The 22,566-nt window shown below is 50.9% G+C and overlaps 8 protein-coding genes across 8 annotated transcripts; 3 read left to right on the forward strand and 5 right to left on the reverse strand.

Annotated features, from left to right (window-relative positions):
- Positions 1-1,616: 1,616 nt before the first annotated feature.
- VTN77DRAFT_8127 (uncharacterized protein) lies at positions 1,617-3,044 on the reverse strand (the record flags this gene model as incomplete). The annotated part of the gene is made up of 5 exons (XM_069424591.1): positions 1,617-1,838; positions 1,935-2,207; positions 2,266-2,738; positions 2,812-2,872; positions 2,937-3,044. 5 exons carry the CDS (start codon positions 3,042-3,044, stop codon positions 1,617-1,619), a joined length of 1,137 nt encoding a protein of 378 aa, XP_069280889.1.
- Positions 3,045-3,502: 458 nt separating this feature from the next.
- VTN77DRAFT_8128 (uncharacterized protein) lies at positions 3,503-5,434 on the forward strand (the record flags this gene model as incomplete). The annotated part of the gene is made up of 4 exons (XM_069424592.1): positions 3,503-3,746; positions 3,899-4,324; positions 4,381-4,618; positions 4,684-5,434. 4 exons carry the CDS (start codon positions 3,503-3,505, stop codon positions 5,432-5,434), a joined length of 1,659 nt encoding a protein of 552 aa, XP_069280890.1.
- Positions 5,435-5,660: 226 nt separating this feature from the next.
- Positions 5,661-6,797, reverse strand: VTN77DRAFT_8129 (uncharacterized protein; the record flags this gene model as incomplete). The annotated part of the gene is made up of 2 exons (XM_069424593.1): positions 5,661-6,735; positions 6,790-6,797. 2 exons carry the CDS (start codon positions 6,795-6,797, stop codon positions 5,661-5,663), a joined length of 1,083 nt encoding a protein of 360 aa, XP_069280891.1.
- A 526-nt stretch (positions 6,798-7,323) lies between these two features.
- On the forward strand, positions 7,324-9,989 carry VTN77DRAFT_8130 (uncharacterized protein; the record flags this gene model as incomplete). Its single annotated transcript, XM_069424595.1, has 4 exons — positions 7,324-7,493; positions 7,560-7,703; positions 7,756-8,068; positions 8,118-9,989. 4 exons carry the CDS (start codon positions 7,324-7,326, stop codon positions 9,987-9,989), a joined length of 2,499 nt encoding a protein of 832 aa, XP_069280892.1.
- Positions 9,990-12,897: 2,908 nt separating this feature from the next.
- VTN77DRAFT_8131 (uncharacterized protein) lies at positions 12,898-13,874 on the reverse strand (the record flags this gene model as incomplete). The annotated part of the gene is made up of 3 exons (XM_069424596.1): positions 12,898-12,985; positions 13,240-13,392; positions 13,555-13,874. 3 exons carry the CDS (start codon positions 13,872-13,874, stop codon positions 12,898-12,900), a joined length of 561 nt encoding a protein of 186 aa, XP_069280893.1.
- Positions 13,875-14,193: 319 nt separating this feature from the next.
- Positions 14,194-14,778, forward strand: VTN77DRAFT_8132 (uncharacterized protein; the record flags this gene model as incomplete). Its single annotated transcript, XM_069424597.1, has 1 exon — positions 14,194-14,778. The coding sequence occupies one exon, from the start codon at positions 14,194-14,196 to the stop codon at positions 14,776-14,778; it is 585 nt and encodes a 194-aa protein (XP_069280894.1).
- Positions 14,779-15,553: 775 nt separating this feature from the next.
- On the reverse strand, positions 15,554-16,036 carry VTN77DRAFT_8133 (uncharacterized protein; the record flags this gene model as incomplete). Its single annotated transcript, XM_069424598.1, has 1 exon — positions 15,554-16,036. One exon carries the CDS (start codon positions 16,034-16,036, stop codon positions 15,554-15,556), a length of 483 nt encoding a protein of 160 aa, XP_069280895.1.
- A 2,460-nt stretch (positions 16,037-18,496) lies between these two features.
- Positions 18,497-22,377, reverse strand: VTN77DRAFT_8134 (uncharacterized protein; the record flags this gene model as incomplete). The annotated part of the gene is made up of 3 exons (XM_069424599.1): positions 18,497-18,775; positions 18,842-18,955; positions 19,021-22,377. The coding sequence occupies 3 exons, from the start codon at positions 22,375-22,377 to the stop codon at positions 18,497-18,499; spliced, it is 3,750 nt and encodes a 1,249-aa protein (XP_069280896.1).
- Positions 22,378-22,566: the final 189 nt, after the last annotated feature.

Below are 22,566 nucleotides of genomic sequence, written 5' to 3' on the forward strand. Positions count from 1 at the left end.
CTCTTCTTGCGGCTTCGCGGTCTGTTTGCCCGCGCCATCGGGTGTCTTGGGGTGAGGATTTGGGTTTTGTGTCGGCTTACCATTCGTGTCCGATGAAGACTCGAGAGGTGTCGGGCAAGACACGGTCTTGGTAGGAACAGGAGCGGACTCTGCGAGCGTCTGGTCGACGGCGTCCGCCTGAACAGGCGAACTGGGATCCTGCATGGTGGATAGCGAAGCTGAGTATCCCGTCTCCGTCACCATGTCACTGACATGGCTTGTAGCTTGACTTCCGCCTCAAGATCTCCTCCACCTGGGACGCTCGTTATAAGGTGCGAAGTCAGATCAGAGGGGACGGTGAACAGCGGAGCACGTCGAGAGGATCGTGATCTCGATCGAAAGCTAGATAGATAACTACGCGGAAAGCATGCGAGACTCGAGCGGGCAACGGGGACAAGATTCGAGCCCCCTTGGGGCGGAACGTTATTATTAGCTGGACGATTAATTAGTGTGGAGCCCGGAGACGCAACTCCGGTCCGCGATCAGACAGAAAGACTGGAATCGTCTCTCATTCCAGGGAACAAAGACTGGAGAAAAACATTTGGCACGCGAGATCTGATGTGGAAACAATGTGTGGCATTGTTGATCAACAGTGCACTGGCGAGCTCCTGGCTAAAAAGAGGGAGGCAGTGGTTGAAAGGGGGAGCCACACCTTGTCCCACAGGCGCGCGGCGCGCAGCACGGACAATGAATTAGTTAAAAGGCGATGGAGACTGGAGACTGAAGAGTGGAGCTCTGGAGACCGACTGGAGCAGTCGAGATCAAACGCAGAGAACGAAGAGGATGCCAGCTGTGTTGCCATGCATTAGACATGTACTCCGAGGTGTCACGATGTGAATGGGTTCTTTCACAACACCTTTTTCTTCCTCCTTGCCCAGCACATATTTAGTTCTTACCAAGCTGTCCAAACAGCTATCCAGCTTGACAGCGCCGCTAACCGGCTTAGACTCTCCACAGCCTGCTGGCAACTAAGCTTTGCGCTCGGCAAACAATGGTTGGTGGGTTCGTGGCGAGCATCCCTCATTCTTTACCCAAAACAAGGGAACCTTCGCTTTAGACGGCTGGCGACTTAACTTAGCGACAGGCGGGAACTCGGGGAGGTGCTCCACCGGCCTCCTAGACAGCGGATTTGAAGCAATCTCATCTCCGGAGTACGGAGTATAAACGGAGTAAAAGCCCTCAGCGTAGGGATGAAAATGGAATGGGCAGCCTAGGGAGGATTAGGTACGTAATGATACTCAGTATGTTCAAGAATTCAATTCTTAATATCTCAACACTGCGAGATCTCTCAGCAGCTACCTACAACAAAGACAAAAAACAAAAAAAAAAACAAAAAAGTGAGAGAGAGACGCTGGGAGAGAGACAAAAATGAAGAGAAGCGGGTAGGAAATGCCCCGACAATCAATGCTCCAGAACGCCAGAGAACAGTGGTCCATGGACCAACCATGCAAATGCGGAGAAACAAAACCAGCGGCACAAAAAGGGATATCTTTAGGTCATCAACTCAAGCATAAGTACGTCATAAGGTATGTTCGCCATCAAACGTAGGCAGCCAAGAACAATGGAGTGGTATCACGTCATGCTGCAGCCGTGTTCACACTTGATTTCGGGTGACGGGGCTCCACGGGTTCGGGGGGCAATAGTTCGATCTGACGCACCAGAAAGGCCTTTTCATCAGTAAACTGGTCGTCCTCGGTGCGATCCTCCAGGAATCTGGGTAGGAATTTGAGCAGTCTGTCGCGGTTGTTGATGAGAATTCGCTGCACCGCCACGGATTTATTCGGATTTGCAACAAAGACCTGCGCCAAATTCTTCCTGTTAATTACGTACCCCAGGCGTCCGCCGTTCTCTCGCGCGGCTTCCGAGGAAGGGCGGTGACAATTGGGAGAGCGTACCTTAAACACGTGGAAACCCTCATACTGAACCATCTTGCGATCGTCCCTCAGCAGTGTCATGCAGAGCTTCAGGTGCTCGCCACTATCGACGTACGCGGTCATGACATTGTAATTAGCCCGGTCGAGCAAGATTTCTCCCAGAAGCTTGATGCTCTGGCGCTTAGTCACGTATGAATTAGATTGAACGAGGACTTTGTGGTATCTTGAGAAGAAAAGGTCGAAGTTGGTAGCTAAGAACCTGGCTACCATCGTTTTGTGACGGGTCAGAAGATCCTACCAACAGCTAAGGTGAGCTTCTTTATCATGGACTACATAAGATATCATATCTTACCCTGAAGATGTTAAAGGCGTCTGCGCTCACTTCGAAGCTCCCTTTGTCGATCCAATCAAAGAACTTCCAGAAGATCCCCTCGCCCGACTGTGGCACATCGACATTGAGTTGCTGGAGGCGTAAAGCGGGTTGCGACTCCTGCGGCTCATTGTAGAGTATGATCGCCGCGATGACCTCGAACTTGACAGCCTCCTTGAGAATAGAGGCGCAAGACAAGGCGCTATGGCTGTCTTCGAAGCCCCTGCATAGTTCGATGATAACCTCGGGTCGATGATGGACGACGTAATGGACGGCCGGCGGGTCTCCGGAGCTCTCCGGCGTCTTGAAACGGAGGATATGAGTAACAATGGCCTGAGTATCCTTGCGCGCTTCGAAAGGAAGTTTGCGGATACTGCGTGCAAGCAGGAAGAGCAAATCCTCTCGGATCACGGACTCGAACAAGGACCGCACCAGTGCTGGAGTGCTGTCAATTTCTGGAGGCAGTTAGTACGATAAAACCAACAGTAACCTAGGATAGCAACTATCCCAGAGAGCTCCAGTACATACCTGGGGTGCCCTGAGTGATGATCTTCATCTGGGCCAGCTGCTTTGCGATGTCATCTTCGACCTGTACCAGCCCCTAGTTAGCAGAGTGCATGTGATGGAAAGACGCCTGTTGGAATGAAATAAACCTTTTGCGTCCCTGGAGAGTCCCAGAGCCTTGTGAGAAGATCTTTTGTGGTTTTCGCAAGGTCCGAAGGAGATCGAGGGCGAGAACTCCTATTAAATAGGAAGGACATGGTGACTACTGGCCAGGGCTGGCGCAGGGCCAGAGGAGCCAGCGCATGTGAATTCACAAGGCAGGAGGGTCAGGATGATTGAACCTGTATGCACAAACAAATTGGCACAACTATGCGCTATAGAATGGGTGGGAGGCGTGAAAGAGATGTTGAAGTTCCCGTGTTCAGGTTCAGATGATTATACAGGACGACAGAGAGTCTCGAACAGGCAGTTCAACAACAAGGGGCAGTAAAGGCGGTGAGCAAGGCGGGGTGAACTATCGCAGGCCCATGCGGCGGGGCAGTGGGCACAGGACTGCGATAGGCCCGTGATTTTTCTTCACGGTCTTGTTTGCCATTGCGGGCGCTGTGTTTGCTTCCTTTTCACGAATCTTTTTGTTTCTTCATGTCGAAAGATTTTCTTCTTATCTCTCTGACAGTTTAGGCGTTATTCTCTCGATTCCAATTCCTCGCATCTGATGTCCAGTTCTTTGTCGTCTACCGCTGCGGCGGCTGTGGACGATGTGCATTCAGACAGCGAATCTGCGTCAGACAACTCGAGCTCCACCAATGATGAAGGATGGGAGGACGTCGAGCCGGAGGATGATTCGCAACCTGTTGTTGGGCTTTTCAGTGCAGATGTCTATCCGGACGTGCGCTCAATGCTGAAGGAGACCAGGGAAAGGTACAACTTCGACCTTGTGAAGGTGCAGAAGGCTCTCGGTGTGTAATCAATTGAATTGGTCCTGGAGACCTGCATGTTGTCCTCTGCCCTCTTTCATTATGCCCTGCCGAAGCGCAAAATCTACCAAAAATGATGTACACGATCATGGCTCGCTGACATCTATGCTCTCCCTGGCTATCGTCGCCTGTAGACCTCGACTTCTTCGGCACAGTCAAGCTGGTTAACTACATACGTTCCGAGGTCAAGAAAGGGAATCGCAACCCAGATGTTTCGTCCAAGTCACTTTTTGAGGATGAGATCTACCTCAAACCCGTACTCGATGACGACGCCCTGCTCTACAATCTGGAAGACCTCGAAGACGAGGAGAATTCAGATAAAGGTGGAAAGAGTTCGGCGGAAAAACGAATAATCGAGCTGCAAGAAGCGCTGGAGCGCTTGCAAGGCCAGTTCACAAACTACCGCTTGGCGGTACAGAAGTCATTGAACGAGCAGCTACTTAAGGACGAGGCCTCCACTGCTTCTTCGGGACCACCAGCCAGGAAAGATTCAGGACGAAAAAAGTCAGAGAGGATTGAGGAGGCCGATGCGGACTATTTCACATCTTACTCTTACAACGGTGGGTCAATGTCTCGAAGCGTATTTGGTTTTCATCCACTAAGACAAATGAAACAGCGATCCATGAGTCCATGCTTAAGGACACAGTGCGCACGGACGCTTACAGGGACTTCATCTACGATAACAAAGGTCTGTTTAAGAACAAAGTCGTGTTGGATGTGGGATGTGGGACCGGTATCCTCTCGATGTTCTGTGCCAAGGCTGGCGCAAAGATGGTCATCGCCGTGGATAACTCAAGTATCATCGAAAAAGCTCGCCAAAACGTCTACGCAAATGGTTTCGGTGATATAATAACGTAAGTCCCCATTCTCCTCGGTTATCTTATTCCTATCGTGGCAGCTGACTCGGATAACTGTGTAGTTGCCTCCACGGAAAAATCGAGGAAGTCAGCTTGCCTGTTCCCCAGGTGGACATTATAGTCTCCGAATGGATGGGATACGGCCTCCTTTTCGAGGCAATGCTTGATTCTGTTCTCTGGGCTAGGGATCGCTATCTTGCGCCTGACGGTCTCATGGTTCCTTCCCACGCCACGTTGCGCATTGCCCCCTTCGTTGACCCTGACTATATCGACTCACACGTATCTTTCTGGAAATCTGTTTACGGCTTTGACATGTCCAGTATGCTTGCCAACATCCACGACGAGGTCATTGTAACCACCACCAAGCCCTCAAGCGTCGCTGCGGAGCCGGCCGTCTTCCTGCAGCTGCCATTGCACACGATCACGGTTGAGGAACTGAGTTTCGTCAAGAACTTCGAAGTCACACTCACGGAAGACGTTGACGGGCTGGATGGCTGGAATATCTGGTTTGATATATTCTTTCTGCCATCACGCACATCCAAAATCAAGGACGACGCTGTGCCTTCGGAGATGAAGAAGCAAGGCTACGTGGCTTTCACCACTGGGCCTCATGGACCGGAAACGCACTGGCAACAATGTGTCTTGCTTATAAATCATGGAGGGAAGGATCCTGTTCCCCTGAGGCAAGGTCAAGTCATCAAGGGTGAAATCGGATATCGGAAGAAAGAAGAAGGATCGCGTGCTTTGGAAATTGAGATACAGTGGGGTGCAGAGGGTCTCGAAAAGAAACAACAGACATGGTCGTTGCAATGAACGCATTTGCAAATCTTTGTTGAAATGCATCGGAGATTCTGCACATTAAGGGCAAAAGCTTGTGATTTAATGGGTCTCGAGGCAACAATCTCTGAGACGAGAATTTGTGGATATGCAGGTAAAAAATACCATTTATTGTCGTACAGGTAATGATTTTATGTAATGTAAAACTCGAGAGCATATCTCACAAGCAGCTTGAACTTTGTATTTGGATTCAAGACTGCCGTCACGTGTGTGACCGATGCCTCGAACGATCATGCTCATCTCGGTGACGGTGAGAGCGGTGACAATGCGAATGTCGATGTTTGTGTTCTGAGTCTCGCTCTCGACTGCCATGTCTGTGACGGCGAGAGTGATGATGTCTGTGTTTATGTCTCGAACGATGCTTATCGTCGTCTCGAGAACCTCCCTTCTCAGGCACAGCATCCAAACTGAAGCCCTCGAGGCTGTCAAGGGATTCTCTAGATTGAGATCGGGATCGCGACCTCCTTCGTCGCCTCCTCTCTTCTCTCTTCAACGCCTCCAGCTCTCTCGCTCTCTCTTCTTGCCATTTCTTGCGCTCCTGTTCTATCTTCTTGAGCTCTCGAACCCCCGCTTTCATTGCCACCAACGGATCGTTCGCATCGATACGGGCCCTTTCTCTTTCTTTCCTCATGGGATCCTCGTTACCCCAGACGTCCTTGTCGGGCATGTAATCTGGTGCCACCACCTCACGTGCTGATGACGAATACCACGGTCTTTGCCCAGCCGATTCCCTGAACCCAGCGGCGTTTGAAAATCGCATGGTATATTGATCTTCATACTCGCGCCTCTTCTTAGCGGCTTCCGCTTCCGCCTCTACGTTCTTCTCCGCTCGTTGATTCCGTGTCATCTCTGCAGTAAAGAGGTTGATGTGGCCTGCGCTGTCCACAATAGGCGCGTGGTCATCCCGCTCCGGTCTGCCGGACGTAGCCAGCAACTCATCCCGCTTCGCTGCGGCCAGCGCAGCATCCTCTTTTGCCAACCTGATGTCTCTATCTGTATCGTTCTCGCCTGCCAGACGTCTCCGTTTCCTGTGCCTCGTGAAGTCGTCGCCATGTCTTTTGTCCGGTCTGTTTGTAGCCGATTCCTCAGCAGACGGAGGCGGAGGTGGGGTAGGCGGTCGTTGTCCACGTAGTATCTGAATCCGTCGCTCCGCATCAATTTCCTGCATGCGCCGCTCTTGCTCTTCCTCGCGAGCCTTTGCTAGGGCCTCGTCGCGACGGACCCGAGCGATGTTCTCGGGATTGTAGACGTTCCATGATTTCTTGCCCAACAGATGGCTACGCCAGTCAGCTAGTGCAAATCAAGGACTCCGGACGCGTAGAGGAACTTACAGCGGCATAGTGTCAAATGTACTGATGTGGGGGTGTGACTTTGATGCCACAGATTGTCGAAGATACCTATGTACTCTGTACTCTTCGCGGCAACTGGTATCGCGATCCGGCAGTGACGCCACCCGCTGCCAACTCCGCGGCTCCAGCCCCAGGCGGTGAACCAAGCCCCGCGGATTCCGGAGTACATGTGGCTGAAACCAGAGCTAGCGTCGTCTCATCAGCAAACATCTCGACCACCTCGTCCCTCTTTTCTTTTTACTTTGTTCCCTTTTTTCGCCTGATAGTGAATTTTACTCTCGATACAGAGCGCAGTATATGCTCTGTATTTGTTACCATTGACGTGTCGACCCGAATTCTACTGCCTGGGTCAGCTTGGTATTGGCCATCGAATTTACCCTCGACAATCAGATTCATTTCTGCCTTGTGAGTATGACACCTGTCCTCTCTGGCGACAAAGAGATAAATAGAGCCAAACGCTGATCTTTGCGCGCTGTGTATCCCCTTCCAGAAACCATATCAGTGCATCACGGCGTAATGTTCAACCGCAACAACTTACCGTCTGTGCCGAGCCCGTTCGGTTCTAGACCGGACGGCAGCGGTCGTCCTCCGCCACGAGATGGATATGGACATGTGCCGCAAGGTGGTCACCCTTACCAGCGAAGAGATGAATATGACGGGAACCGAGGCCCGATGGGTGGAGCAGGGTACGAAGCTTCGCTACGTCGAGATGACTATGATACAGTGATGACTGATGTCGGTTATGGTTCAAGGGGTTATGGAGGTGCTCCACCGCCACAGAGGGGGATGCCAGCGAGACCTGGCGGAGGAAGACCGCCTGTCGGGGCTGCTGGGGGCCAGGTCTGGTCGCTCCGTCCTGAGAAGAGTCCGAATAACTCTTATACATTTGGAAATCTGTCAGGCACCCCGTTCTGAATGGTTGATGTTCTCGTTATTAACAGTGTTCAGGGTTGCGGTGTCGACTTTGGACTTTCCTCCTGCACGAGATGGTTCCGACCTTTTACTTCTTGTCAATGATCTCTATGTCTTCTCTGCCCGACCATTGGATGGTTTCCCGCAGGGTTGTATAAGCATGTCGGATCCGCAGCGGACGTGGGCTGGTGTTGCTTTGACGGACTCAGTCAAGGTCCAACTGTACGACCCTTTCAGCCAGGGCGGACAGGCGTACTTAGGTTCTGCCGACATAGAAGTCGGGTTTGCTGGCAAGAAGAGGACAGACGTTCCATATGATCAAGACGAATTGGCGAATGCTGTTACTAAGGTGAGTTCTCCGTTCCTATTGCTGAAGAGCATTTATCTAACTGCAGTAGAATTTCGAGAACCAAATCTTCGCTCCAGGGCAGAAGATCCTGATGGACCACAAGAGCATCCCTCTTCTTTTGACTGTCAAAACCGTCCAGTTGGTGGACTTGACTGCGGAAAAGCAACCCCCTTCAACTTCACGCATTGAAACCGACCCGACTGCGAGGGGTATTCTCACCCGGCACACCGTCATTAACTTTTTCAAAGATGCGAGAACCGGCATCAACTTGAAAGCCTCCACCCGTAGGCCTGCTGCCAACTCCATTATCCAACCGGATTTTAAGTTCGAGAATATGGGCATCGGCGGTCTGGATGCAGAATTTAGCACGATTTTCCGCCGTGCTTTCGCATCACGAATTTTCCCCCCGGGATTAATTGAGAAGCTGGGTATTCAGCATGTCAAGGGTATCCTTCTATATGGCCCTCCCGGAACGGGTAAGACGTTGATTGCGCGGCAAATCGGAAAAATGTTGAATGCCCGGGAACCCAAAGTCGTCAACGGTCCTGAAGTCTTGAACAAGTACGTCGGTCAATCGGAGGAGAATATTCGTAAGCTGTTCGCCGATGCAGAGAAGGAGTACAAGGAGAAGGGTGACGAAAGCGGCCTTCACATCATCATTTTCGATGAACTTGACGCGGTTTGCAAGCAGCGTGGTTCTGGAGCTGGCGGTGGCACTGGCGTCGGCGACAGTATTGTCAACCAACTGCTCTCGAAACTTGATGGAGTGGACCAGCTCAACAACATTCTTCTCATCGGTATGACGAACAGAAAAGACATGATTGACGAGGCTTTATTACGTCCAGGACGTCTGGAAGTGCACATGGAAATCTCTCTGCCAGATGAAAAGGGGCGAGTTCAAATTCTGAAGATCCATACTCAGAAGATGAGGGATAATAATGTGATGGACCCCGATGTCGATCTTGAAGAGCTAGCACGTTTGACGAAGAATTTCTCTGGTGCTGAGATTAGCGGTCTCGTCAAGTCCGCATCATCCTTTGCCTTCAGCAGGCATGTCAAGGTTGGTACCATGGCCGGCATCAGCGATGACGTGGTCAATATGAAGGTCAAACGGGAGGATTTCTATCATGCTCTCGAAGAAGTCAAGCCGGCATTCGGTGTCTCGGAGGAATCGCTTAGCAGCTGCATTCAATACGGCATCATCCACTATTCACCCACGATCAACGAGATTCTGAAAGAAGGTCAACTGTTTGTGAAGCAGGTGGGCGAAGCCGATGCTACCCCATTATTCTCGGTTCTACTGCACGGGCCTCCAGCCAGTGGCAAGACGGCATTAGCTGCACGTATCGCAATCGACTCGGGCTTTCCGTTCATTAAGCTCCTCAGTCCGGAGGATATGGTGGGCTACAGTGAAATGGCAAAGGTGCAGCATATCAGCAAGGTCTTTTCCGATGCCTACAAGAGCCGTACCAGTGTTGTCGTAGTGGACAACATCGAGAGAATTATCGATTGGGTTCCGATTGGCCCTCGTTTCAGCAACTCGGTTCTTCAGACATTGATGGTCTGCTTGAGGAAGCAGCCCGAAAAGGGACGACGACTTCTGATTCTTGCCACCACAACCGAGCGCGCTGTGCTGAAGCAGCTCGACCTTTACAACTCGTTCAATTCTGATATCCTGGTACCGACTGTCAACACGTACGACGAACTGCGGTACATCCTTGAACAGACTGATGCATTTGCTCCTGCAGAAATACAGCAAGCGCTGGAGGGGATTGGTGGCATTGCTGATGACAAGAAGATCGGCGTGGGCATCAAAAAAATCTTGCTTGGCCTTGAAACGGCAAAGCAGGACCCAGATAAGGTGGGACGCTTCACTCGTGTAATCAGTCGAGCAATCGATGAGCAGAATCTCTTTGAGTAGAGAGATCCATAGGACGGTATAGTCTAGGTGGTATCGGCGTTTACTGGGTTGAACGGGACACGGGCAGTGTATTTAAAAGATTTATTCTTGAATATTTTGTCGAATACCTAGATGTAGCGTTTTTAATAATAAAGGCTGTCTGCCACGTGATGTGGTGAATTCTCAAAGAAGTTGCCTTTCTTTCACACCTGGGGACTGAAAGGCACCCATCTATGGATCCCACAGAGAATATTCTCATCTACACCACCTGGTCAACAACAAAGTCATTGGGCCAGTGCCTGGGATTCTTGTGACGCGTTTGCACTCCTGGCAAATATCTGCTGTCTTACCTGAGGCTCATCGTTGCATTCTCCCCTAACTCAAGATGGAACCTGGTATCGGCTCCGTGAACAGCCCAGGGAAGGCGTCTGGCGCAAAATGGAAAAGAAAGAAACGTCGCAGCCAAAGCCTTCACCAGCGTTCTCGGGCTGAGAACACTCACGCGCCTTCCATGACAGAAACAGTTTCTGTATCCCAGGTGAAATCAAACTCAAAAGGTTCGTCTTTCTTCTTTCTTTCTTTCTTTCTTTCAGCTCACTGAGCACCCGATATACAGAATCCGTGATTGGGAGACAGGTGACGTGGCTGACACTGATCCTGATATAGAAGAGATTGATCTGCCCATGAATGACCACGACCACGACCAGGATGTCCATGACGACGTCATGTTGGACGTAATCCATTGTGTGGACCCAGACAAACGTGACGCCAATCTTAATCTTACTCAGGAAGCTTCTAATGAGGACGTTGAAATGGCCGACGGTGGGCGAACCCAGAAGATATCTTACGTTACTGTCATATTATCTAAATTGAGGATCGACACTGACATGTTTATACTGCACCATAGAACCCCAGGTTGAAACGCCCAACCCTAAGAACAACGCCAAGTCGCCTGGTCCGAGCAAGGTTGCGGGTGGTTCCTGGAAGATCAAGGGCATGACGCGCAAGGGTAGGGAGACGGGAGGAGGAAGCGGAGGAGGAGGAGTAGGAGGGTATCTAGCACCTAACAGAACTCACATGTCTACCGACGAACTCAAGATCTATGCGGAAGGCGTCAAGAACGAGAATGGAGACACAGTCGTCTTTTTCCCCGAGTTTGTGGAGGATCCGTGGGAAGGGCTGAAGCCTGTGCCAACCGAGTGCGAACGGCGGTATATTCCCAGTCAGTGATCATGAAGTGTGTGCTTCCTTGGTGATTGATCTGTTTTTTTATTATTCAATCTGGAAGGAGCAACATGCCAGCAGGAGGCGATTTACAGCTCCAGCTTGGACTTTGCTGGGTACGTGGACCTGCGGTTACGATTTCTAGCGACTGAAGGTTTACATTCCCTGGCACAATTATGACGTTATGCATTCATGCATTGTACAATAGATTGAAATTCTGGAATTGTGAAGCCTTTTATTTAAAAAAAAATACCAAAGAGGATTCATCTGCTTAGGGAGTCCTATTAATGACGCCCTCTCATTCACGACATCTGTAAGAAAATAAATAAACAAGAGTCCACGCATGCTGAAAAATCTCTCTCCCAATGACATGATTTTTTTTTCCTTTTTCACCCCCACCCCCATTCTCTTTTATTTTGTACTTGCTGGAGAAAGTAGACAGGAATTGCTGGCCTATGGATACTTACTTTCGCTTATACATGATTTGATTTCTTAATAAAGCAACTCCTTATAACACACCTGCCCACCTAAGGTGCCAATGGATTATTACTACCGACCTGTTATGGAAGAGCATCTATTAAGGGACTTGGAAGAAGGGGGTTAGTTAGTGAAACCAAAATTACATGTTACATTTACCTAAGGAGGTCCACGGGTAGGAACTGAAATTGCCTAAAACCGTCACAGCCACAGCCGTTTCGAATTGGTTACCTACCTTGGTCATGTCTTCTAATTTTGCTTTTTCCTAGAAAGAAGAAGAGACCTGAACAATAGAAGCAAAAGGAGAAAGAGAGGGTGTCCAGTGACCAGTGGGCAGGGACCCTCCCTTATTACCCAATTTGGCAAAGTGACGACTCGAGGGGAGGGGGGCATCATAGCTCGACCCTCTTTCTGACACAGACAGGAATCGATCGTTGGCGCTTAAATAGCGTGTGATCACGCTTACCTCGAGACAAACAGGGGTTGATTCGTTAAACGTGACTGGGGGAGAGGTGTGATACGAATGTGAATCGTGTGATAGAGGCGCGGCAAGATCACGGGGGAGAAAGAGGGGAAGGGGGGCCAGGGGCCGGCTCCAGGGCTACAGAGCTGCCTCCAGAGTGACAGACAGCAAACTCTCGCTACCTCTCTATAAGCGCCATGACCACCGCAAAAGCGGCAAGTCGATCGGTCCTAAAACGTAGGGTGGAGCGGAGGAGAGCGGTGCAGGGGTGTCTTGACAGTTCAGGGTGGGGTCTATGAGCAGGATTAAGGGCATGGATCGATCGATCGGGAACCGACGGACAAGGGCGGAGACTCGTCAGGTGCGAATCTCTGCAATGTTCGCGTCCACGTACCCACAGGCAACTGTCACGGTACAGAACGGGCGGCGGAGATCGCAGCGGCGCTGCCAGACAGCCCAGATGGCCATTGCTTCTGCACCCAGAAAACGACAAGGTCATGAAAAGAGTACATGTATAGTATTCACCAAAACTAACAAATTAGAAAAACAACACGAATTACCGACCAGAACGAATCACGGACCTAGAAACTGCTGGAATCCACCAATGGTACGATCAGAAAAACACACAGAAGGGGACAAAAAAGCCACCAGACAAGCCTCCCAGACCCGGTTAAACGAATTTTGCATCCCTGTCATCAATATCATTACTGTCGTTTCAGTAGTCGTTATACAGATAATCACGTAAGTTGCGTTTTCGAGGAAAAATCAGTAGTCGTCGTCATCGTAGGTGTACTTCATCGTCGCGCGGCGGAATTCGTCGGGGTGCGCTTTCTCAGCTTTGGCCTTCAGGGCACTTTTGGAACCATGTTTGTCAGCTTCTCTTGTTCTCGCATAAGATGATGGTTACGGCGGCCCGTTGATTGTGGAACCAAGCAATTCCCCCGACGAGCAGATAGCGCCAGATTACAGACGCAAGGGGCTCGCCAAGAACAAGCAGCACGGCGGAGATCTCATTCCGCCGCGCCCCGCCCAGCGGAGCGGAATCCAATCAACGGGTCGCCGAGGGACGAATACTTAAACGGTGGGAAGAGGGACGCTAAAACTCACCTGACGCGCTTCTGAGTCCACTCCAAGTCCCGTTTCGTCTCCTTCGCGGCCTTGAGGCCCTCAGCAAAGTTGGCGCGAACGCCCTTCAGTCGACGCTGAGCGAGAGCCTGCAGTTCGAGCAGCTCGCGCTGTTTGGCGTTGAGTTGACCGGAACTGTTTCATGCACCGTTAGAATTCATCAGCAATAAAGAGAAGGTCTTTCCACGCAGCACCGCCAGATCGCCCTCCAGGATGATCACCTGATATGCAAAAATGGCAAGTGCGACGGCGAACCACGCTTTCCCTTTTCAGAAACCGCCGGGATTGAAAACTCACGCTTGCGCTTGCATCACCAGCCCTTTGTCCAGTGGTGTCGGATCGAAAGCATTGCTCACTCGCTCGTGCAGCATGTCAACCAAGTCGACTCCAGAAACGCAGCTGGAGTCATAGTCGCCACTGATGCTGCCGGCATAGCTGCTCGAGGCGCCGCTGTACCCGGAGGTCCGACTGCCCGCAGTCGTGCTACTGTCAGAGAGCTCTGGAGGCGAAACCGCAACACGGGTGACGGGATAGAGGTTCGCCGGCGCCGGAGCTTTTGAAGGCACGTTGATGGGGAGAGCAACGGCGGGCTGATAGTATTGACGCTGGGTGGCCATGGTGACGACTTCGGGACGAGCTTGCTTGCTCTCTCTTCAATTCAGACAAGAAGGGAATAACAAAGATGGCAGGAGTTGTTTTGCCCGATAACACACAGACAGTGAAAATTGGGAGAACAGAAAGACTCGCGGCCGGAGGACAGACAGCAAGGCTAGCCAGATAACAAGGGAGGTTATTAGTCAACAGACAATGTGCACAAGACGGATGACTTGTTATAGGAACAGGTTCAGTGAAGTACTATGAGTACTTAGGGGTGCTGAAGGGTAGTGGAAGGGGGTGGATGTGTCCGAGGCAGTCAGTGTCGGTCAGAGAAGGGAGATGTCTGTGAATCCGAGTGATAAGAAAGGAAGAAGGAGGAAGAGGAAGCCTCGAGGAAAAGAAGCACCCTTTTATACCCATCGCCGGAGGGTTTTCTGTCCGACGGACAGGCCTCCTCCCGGGCTCAATTGCCTGTCGAGAGGGGGTGGTATGGCTGATCACTTATGGGGGCGCCCCCGGTGTCTCGACCGACATCCTCCATCACCCCCGATATCCCAATCCCAACCCCCGTTGGCGTCCCTTCCCTCTTCCTCGTCAGCCAATTCGCTCCCTCCCTCGCGCCGACCCCGCTCTGGCTCGGAAGAAATGAAGAGGACAAGCCCAGCCATCTGCATTGCCTTTTGCCATACCCCCCACTCGAGTCGCCTTCCGCCGGCCAGCCATCGCAATGATCCTGTGAGCAACCTGCCAGACCCTCCACGGCCAGTTGGTGCTAGCCTTCATACGGTCCCGCGGAAGACGCCCCCTGGTCCGCCGGTGTCTCATCTGCCCTGTTGTGTGTGGTTTTGCGTTGTCAGCCCTCTCCGCACCCATCCCGGGGGCGCATATATGCCTTCCGTAAGAGGTTGGGTGGCTCGGTGTTGAGCGAGGGTGGAGATGGACATCAATGACAAGGGTACTATATAAGTGGACAGAACGCGCAGTTACGGTGCTCTAAAAAGGCCTCAAGACCTCAGGTCCTTGTGAACTTTGCCCATGTCCTTTCCTTTCATCTTTATGCCACGTGTGCGATACTCTTAACTCGCCATTGCTGTTCTTCTACGGTTGTTGAGGGAGGGAGCATAGAAAAGGAAAGAAATTAAACGAGATTGCACGTCTCGTCATCTCAACTCGAGGTATGTGTGCTGGTGAGTCTTTTTCTCTCCAGATGGTTCGATGGCGGAACGCGTGAGAAAGACTGACAAGTGCAGATTAGATACGGAGCGGATCCCCCATTGAGAGAAACTAGTGCTAATCTTGCTGAGGACTAGAACGCGTTGGACATTTCTGCATGGCACTTGAGGAGGGAGAATCCCTCACATTTGGGCTTGAATTCCCAAGCGCGCCGCCGAGACACAGAAAAGGTAAGTTAAAATAATTACCTGGAAATACCAGGAATCGAGGACAGAATGTATCGATGTACAGTGCAGTACGATTGATTAATTCTGCGGGCCAGGCGGACATGTCGAGCCCAAATGGTCAGTGCTTCGGCCTGTCCGGTGGGCAAAAGAATATTGAGACGATCAACGCTACATTACGATTGACTATCGTTGGAGAAGACCGACTGAGAATTTACAGTTTGCCGGGCGTGCGCAGTGGCTTGTCTGCCTTGTCTATATGGCACTCACCCTTGGAATCGGTTCTGAATTTTATTTGTTCTTTAAGCAGCGAGGAAAAACTGCCGCCAACCCCTAAGCAGCAACTGAGGGGTGACAAGCGCTCTAGACGCGGTCGACATGGGAGAAGAAACGACAGCCTGAACGGCCGGATTGGATGCCTGACCTCGTGTGGATTGGTCGATCATAGGCTCGAGGAGACATGGAAAACGCACGGCTGGTTTTTTGCATTGAGCGTCTGCGAGGTTCTGGCGGCCCAAGGCCCTACCTATAAAAAAGCTTGGGTGTTCGCGCTTCCCTACTGGCGGGAACGGACGCAGAAACAAGAACCAACGCAAGCTCACCGTTCGTCGCGGCCTGAACCAAAGGCAACGGCTGCCTAAGGTGCCCTTTCGACAGTGATACGATGCCCGTCGTGATCGAATGGCGATCGATTGATCGACTATGACCGTACGACGGAAGATGGACAAGCCTGAAGAAAGCGAAAATACCGGGTAGCGGCGGATAGAACTTTCATCCTCATTCATTGCCCTGCAGCATCTGAGACAGAAGAAAAGGCACTCGGGGCTGCCTTGATTTGATGTTCTTCTTCACTCATTCGCTTGCGGTTGGGCATTTATCTTTGTCAATTCGGAGTTCCCGCATCAGAGATTACCTTCGAAAAGGATGGTCTCCCCCTACTGACATGCCAGACTGAGAAAAAGGTTTTTCTGGAAAATACCCAGCTCGATAACTTGTCAATGATGGCGCAAGGTTGAATTATGATGCAAACCGTCTTGACGAATTTCAGGTCACTACAAGCCTCGCATTTTCCCTGCTAATACTCGGCTCGAGAGAAACCTGAGGTCAAAGCTGGCTAAACCAGATAAATCCTGGCCAGCGAACCAAATTTCTACCTCTCTTTGTTCGCTTAGATTGGCCATGTTGAATCTGCCTTCGGATCGTGAACCATGGGGGAATGACGGGCCCGGTTGCTCGTGCTCCCGGCAACCTTACTGAAACTGCTGCACATCTGATTCGGTAACCAGACACAATCCACGCAGCCTATTTTTCCTTTTTTTTTTCTAGTATCATTCGCTCTTTGTTCCCTCTGCCGAAATCCCGCCCAATTAGTCAACCTGTCTGGAGATAGATAGCAATTTTAGGCTACGCGCTCGAGCTGAGAGGAAATATGGGCGTCAAAAGGGCCAGCCGGCTGACCGCGCAGCAGCCTACCGGGAAGACCGACGGGCCACACCGTTCATGCATCGGTAGTGTCGTATTGGACTGCAACCCATCCATCCATCTTCAGCGGGCAGCAATAAGACTTGGTCAGGTAGGTAGTCAGGTATGTATTACAACTTAAAAACTACGATCATTGTTCTACGCTTCTTTGACTTTACGGCCTAACTCGTTGGATTTTTCTAACACCCCACCACCTACATATTTCTTTTCTATGGAAGAACACGAACTAGCTTGCCTCATCATAAACATCATCATAACAACAGCAGCAACAATAATAACAATAAATCGGGGGAGGCTTGATCTAAAATCGACCAGACTATTATTAACTATGTGATTATGTGAGAAAGAACTATGCGATATCATTTGATCTCTTCATGGCCTTCCCCTCTCTCCCTCATCCATCCTTCACCGCCAAAACCACAGAGTACGAGGAATCTCCCAGGGCTCATGAAATTCCACCAACCTTCTTTTTCCCTTACCCCACAATACTCCATATTTCCTTCCCTTCCAAAGGGATGCTTGCTTGCTTCTTTCTAGCCGCATTTTGGTTGATTGCCGTACTGATCACATTAATATTAGGTCAATGGCACTAACATCAGCCAATAATAAGTTGTGTTATTACTACTGTAAGTATGTCAGGATCAACTAGCTCTAATATAATAAATAAATACACATGTGTACATGTGCACTTGCTACCTACCTACCTACCTACCTACCTACCCATGTCTTAAAAAAGATCTAGACAGGGATATAATTAGGGTGCAAGAAAAGCCCGGATTAAAGTGTCACCGAAGTAGAATATCGCAAGCTCCTGGGACTGACTCACTCTTCTACTTGGAGGATGATATATTGAGATGATGTATGTCTCTTTGGTATATGTGTATATATGTACAACATCACGTTCCAGTCATTATTCGGAGATGCCACCAGTATGTAGTGGTGGAATATGCACCCCGGGGGTAAGCAAAATGGAAAACCTGGACGACCCGACTGCTAACCGCAGCCAACCAACTCCATAAATCGTGTATGAATGCGTGCTTAAAAATCATCTAATTTTCACCCACCAAAGGGAAAAATTCTTTTCAACAAGATGCTGCCACATGGAACCCATAACCCGGAAGATGATAACCAAATGCGAACAATCCCATGATCAACCCATGCAATCCAGACCGGCCCAGGTCTCAATGCTACCCATGGCTTGAGACAGAACACTCCATGCCCCGAATCATACCTGACAGACAGAGGTTGAAAAAAATACAACAAAGAAAGTGCTCAAAGGGGAGAGGGGAAGAGAAGTGACTGGTCCGAGACGAGTTGCACGGACTTGATTTTCTTCCAAGAACAAGACATGAGCAGAGGGGAACAGCGTGTGGCATGACAATCGCACCCAAGGAAGGTGGCTTCGCCCAATGACAAAGACAGTGAACAAGGAAAGGCTTCAAAGCAACTGGAAAAGAAAAAAAAAAGGAAAAGGGGTATTATGGGCTTCATGAAAAACAGTTAACGCCACAAAGCCAACCGCAACATGACATCAACAACACCACCCGTTTGATGCAGAGACATCTATAGGTAACAAGGGAAGTAGGCTTAAAAAAGGGTAGGGAAGAGGGAAAAGGGAAAAGGTTTAAAAAAAAAGTATCGCTGAGAGATGGCAACTGAAGAGAGGGTTCGAATGCTGGCCCCATGAGTTGCCCCGAAAGCCCTAGTCTGGAGAAAAGTCTGGTGAGAAGCCATGCCATGCATGACATGATGTCTCAAACTCTTCATCCGTTCTCCTTTTTCCAATCTTTGCGGTCTCGAAGCAAAACGTGAGGCAGATTAGGGTCCAGCAGCCCCATCATCATCTTTCCGAGTTCGTTGTGCTTGATCGGTTTGGTGACATAGTCGTTGAAGCCCGCTCGTGCCGCGTCATCGATCTGATCAGTCATGGCATTGGCGGAGAGTGCCATAATAGGAATTTGAGGGAAGTGGTTCTTTGCCTCCCAAGCCCGGATCTCCCGACAAGTATCGTACCCATTCTTAACGGGCATCTGGATATCACACTGTTGAGATAAAAAGGTTAGTCCATGTGTAGAGTATCTCAGCAGTAATATCAAGAAAACACTCACGATGATCAGTGAATAGTAGCCAGGCTCTTTCGAAAAGACCATCTCAAGGCACTCTTGACCATTGCTGGCAGTCTCCGAAAACACCTTGATTTTGTCAAGGTATTTCAGCATGACCTAAAATCAGTGTAAGCGACAATTTACCCAAGATCGGCTTTGTGAGCTTGATGTTGAAACCATACCATGCGATTAGTCTCATCGTCCTCGACAAGCAGGATTCGATGGCCTTTATTCCCAATGACTTCCTTGACCATCTTGGACATCGTTTTGAAGTTGTTGTTGACTTCTCGAGCCATGTCCCGGTTGCGGTCTTTACTCAGATCACGCCGACGGTCGGGGTCGAAAATGCTAGAGAATGCAGACGGTTTGACCGGCTTTGGCACGGTGTGCACCCTGATGCCGGCTGAAGCTAATTCCTCGAGTTTCGGATGGAGCTGACGCTTCTGATAGAGATCTGAGATGATCACCAAAGCGGGCTTTGATTCGGCATCTGACTCTTGAACATGCTGGATCACTTCCAAGACGTCATCCGCGCCAGGCAAATTGAGTACGAGATGGGTCATTGTCGGCAAGTCACCCGCGTACATAAGATCCTTCCAGTCCTCCACATCAGGAAGTGTCATCACTGTCGACGGGACCTCATGAGGGATGACTTGCTCAATATGCTGTTTGATAGCTTCCCGAGCGTGCTCAAGCGGGCAGAGAATAAGGACCGAGTAGGTGATCGGAGGAAGTAAACTGGATGCCAGAGCCTTCTCCACCGTAGGAGTGGACTGCACCGACGGATGCATGGTGGTGTCGCCACTTGTGGACATCGCTTGGCTCGAATGATCTTGATTCAACGACGGCTCCAACAGGGAGACGTTGGGATCATGCTTCAGGGCAGGATCAATAGCACGGTCGGGAGTAGGAAGGGCAGATGAAGCCGAGGAGTGTCCAGACTGGTAATTGGAGCTGGAGCGGACCGAAGGGTCCGAGCTGCTTGAATATTCGGCCAAAGGAGAGAGGTCATGAGCGGGAGGGAGATCTTGAAGTGTCCGGATCTTTGAATCCGACGAATCCTTCGACACGAGAGGCATCTGGGACTGCTGACTGTTCTGGGAAGTGGCTGTTGGGGCTTCAGATACATCGGAAGATTTTCGGGTTAACGAGGGATCCTGCGTGACCGGATAAGAAGGTGCATCCACCTTGACATAGAAAGAGAACTTTGCTCCTTGGCCTTCTCTGCTGCTTGGGGTCAGTTTCCCGCCATGCATCTCGACGAGCTGCTTGGACAGAAACAATCCCAATCCACTTCCGGCATGCTGCTGTGAGCTGTTTCCTCCGATTTGGCTGAATCTTTGCATCAGTCGTTCCGCATCGGCACTGCTGAAGCCCTTGCCAGTATCCACGACCTCAAAGTTTAACAGGATCTCGGTGGGTTTAAGGGGAACAGACGGGTCATGATGGATCGAACATCGGGTATAGATCTCCCCGTGGGCGGTAAACTTGACTGCATTCCCCATGAGATTGATAAGCACTTGCCGGATTCGAAACCTGTCGCCAATGACCATTGCAGGAACGTCGACATCCATGAGGTAATTCATCTCGAGACCCTTATCGATAGCTCTCGAAGAGATGGTGTCTATCACATCCTCGAGCACAGACCGGACATGGAACCATGAGTTGACCAAGCTCATCTTGCCTGCCTCAACACGGGAGACATCAAGAATATTGTCGACCAACTCACGAAGGTTGGTAGAACTGTTCTGAATGGTGTCCAGCATGCGCCGTTGGTCGGGATCAAGTTGTGTATCCAGGATGAACGGGATAGTGCCAAGAATACCATTCAGCGGTGTTCGGATCTCGTGGGACATATTGCTGAAAAACTTGGTCTTGGATTCCATTTCCTTGTTCAGTTTCTGCATCGCTTTGTTCAATTCGCGCTCCAAGAGTTTCCGGTCGTTGATGTCGGTGCACGTCCCGTACCAGGATGCCTCGCCATTACCGAAACTGCTCGTCTCAACCTTCACCAGCCGAACGAGGTGCCACCGGTAGTCACCCCCCTTGGACCGCAGGCGGATCTCTGTCGTGTAGAACACACGGCCATTCTCATCCTCTTGGGCAGCGACAACTCCCTGCTCGACAAGCTTTTTGAGCGCGGGAGTGACCCCTCGGGAGAATAGCCTGCCACCCTCGTTGGATCCTGGAGACATGGCAGAGCCGGACGGATCCGTTTGCGCAGTTTTCTCGACGATATCCGAGGACAATACTCCGCACTTTTCCGGGTCATCCTTGTATACATGCTTGATGAAACCTCCACACTTTTCCAGGTCATCCTTGTGTACATGCTTGATGAAACCAAAATTCATGGCTTCTTCAATGGGTTGACCGGTATATAGATGCCACTGTTCATTTGCTGAGATCAGACCGTTATTTTCGGTGGCTTCGAACACAATCTGGGGTATGGAATTCGCAAGCGCCCGGTACTTGGCTTCCGTAGCGAACGTCTCGCGCTCTTGCGCAGCTTTCATTTCGGCAACATGCTGCTCGTGGACGTCGAGAAAAGAGCCGATCCAGTAAAGCAGTTCCCCGGTGGGGGACAGCAGAGGGTTTGCACGGAAGATGAACCACCGATATGCAGATTCGTCGTTGAAGCGTTTCACCCGAACCCTCTCCGTGAACTGTGACCCCGTCTGCAGGGCCTTGGCCCATTTTCTGGAGATCGATTCCAACTCGCTCGGGTGTATATTTTGCCATGGATCCCTTACTCGCTGCTCCTGGGGCTGACTTCTCCGGTAAGCATCAAACTTGGAATTGGTCCAAATCACTTCTCCGGTCTGGGGTTTGGCCAAGAACAAGTGCAGTGGAACCGAATTCAGCATGAGTTGGGTTATGGTGTCGGAGAACGGTCGGGAAAACTCGCGATGGAGCTGAGCAATGACGGAGGTCGTCGAGGTATTGCGAGAGGATCTTCGCGTCGGCATAGACGATGATGGGGCGGGCCTACCATCCTGGGGGTGGGAGGAAGGCTCAACGACGCCGGAATCTTTGCCCGCCAGCTCATCCTCACGACCTGATTTCGCCCCAGCCATACCAGGAGATGTCGGCATCGACAAAGGAAAATTCTGTTTCGTTTTGGAACCGCGGCGAGAGCTCTTGTCTCGCTGCAGATTGAAGTAGCCATCGACTAGCTCGCTGCTCTGTCGGACACCCAATCCAGGCGTGGCGCTGGGTTCGCTGGCCGGGGGTCCACTGTTACCTGTTTCCAGGCTGGGCGTTCCCTCCACCGAGAAAGAAGGGCTGACCTTCGAGGCGTTGGACGCTTCATCGGGACTGGAGATGCTGGCACGAGCGGATATGGGACCGTCGTCGGTCATGACGTGTCCACTGAGTCCCGCAACAAGCTCCAGCTCGCTGCTCGCGTCCGAGAAAGTCCCACCCAGACCAAGCAGATGTCCGAAACGCGGTTTATCGAGTCCCGCAGCGAGCTGTCTCTCAAGATGACTATACTGCTGGGCTAAGCAGAATGAAGTCGTCAGGTGAGGGATCAGGTACATGAGGGAACATCTGAGGTTTGCGGGATATGGTATGATTGGCGACAAGAATGAGACGACGGCAACAGGAAACCGGAGAGTATCTGAAGCAGCCTGCTTGAATGAAGTGGCATGCAACAGGGGAATATGGACCACCGACTTTGATCGATCCACACCAATTGCAGCAACACGTTGAAGTTTGGAATAATCATG

The sequence above is a fragment of the Rasamsonia byssochlamydoides genome, assembly GCF_041956645.1.
Source record: "Rasamsonia byssochlamydoides strain NRRL 3658 unplaced genomic scaffold VTN77scaffold_7, whole genome shotgun sequence".
Taxonomy (NCBI): domain Eukaryota; kingdom Fungi; phylum Ascomycota; class Eurotiomycetes; order Eurotiales; family Trichocomaceae; genus Rasamsonia; species Rasamsonia byssochlamydoides.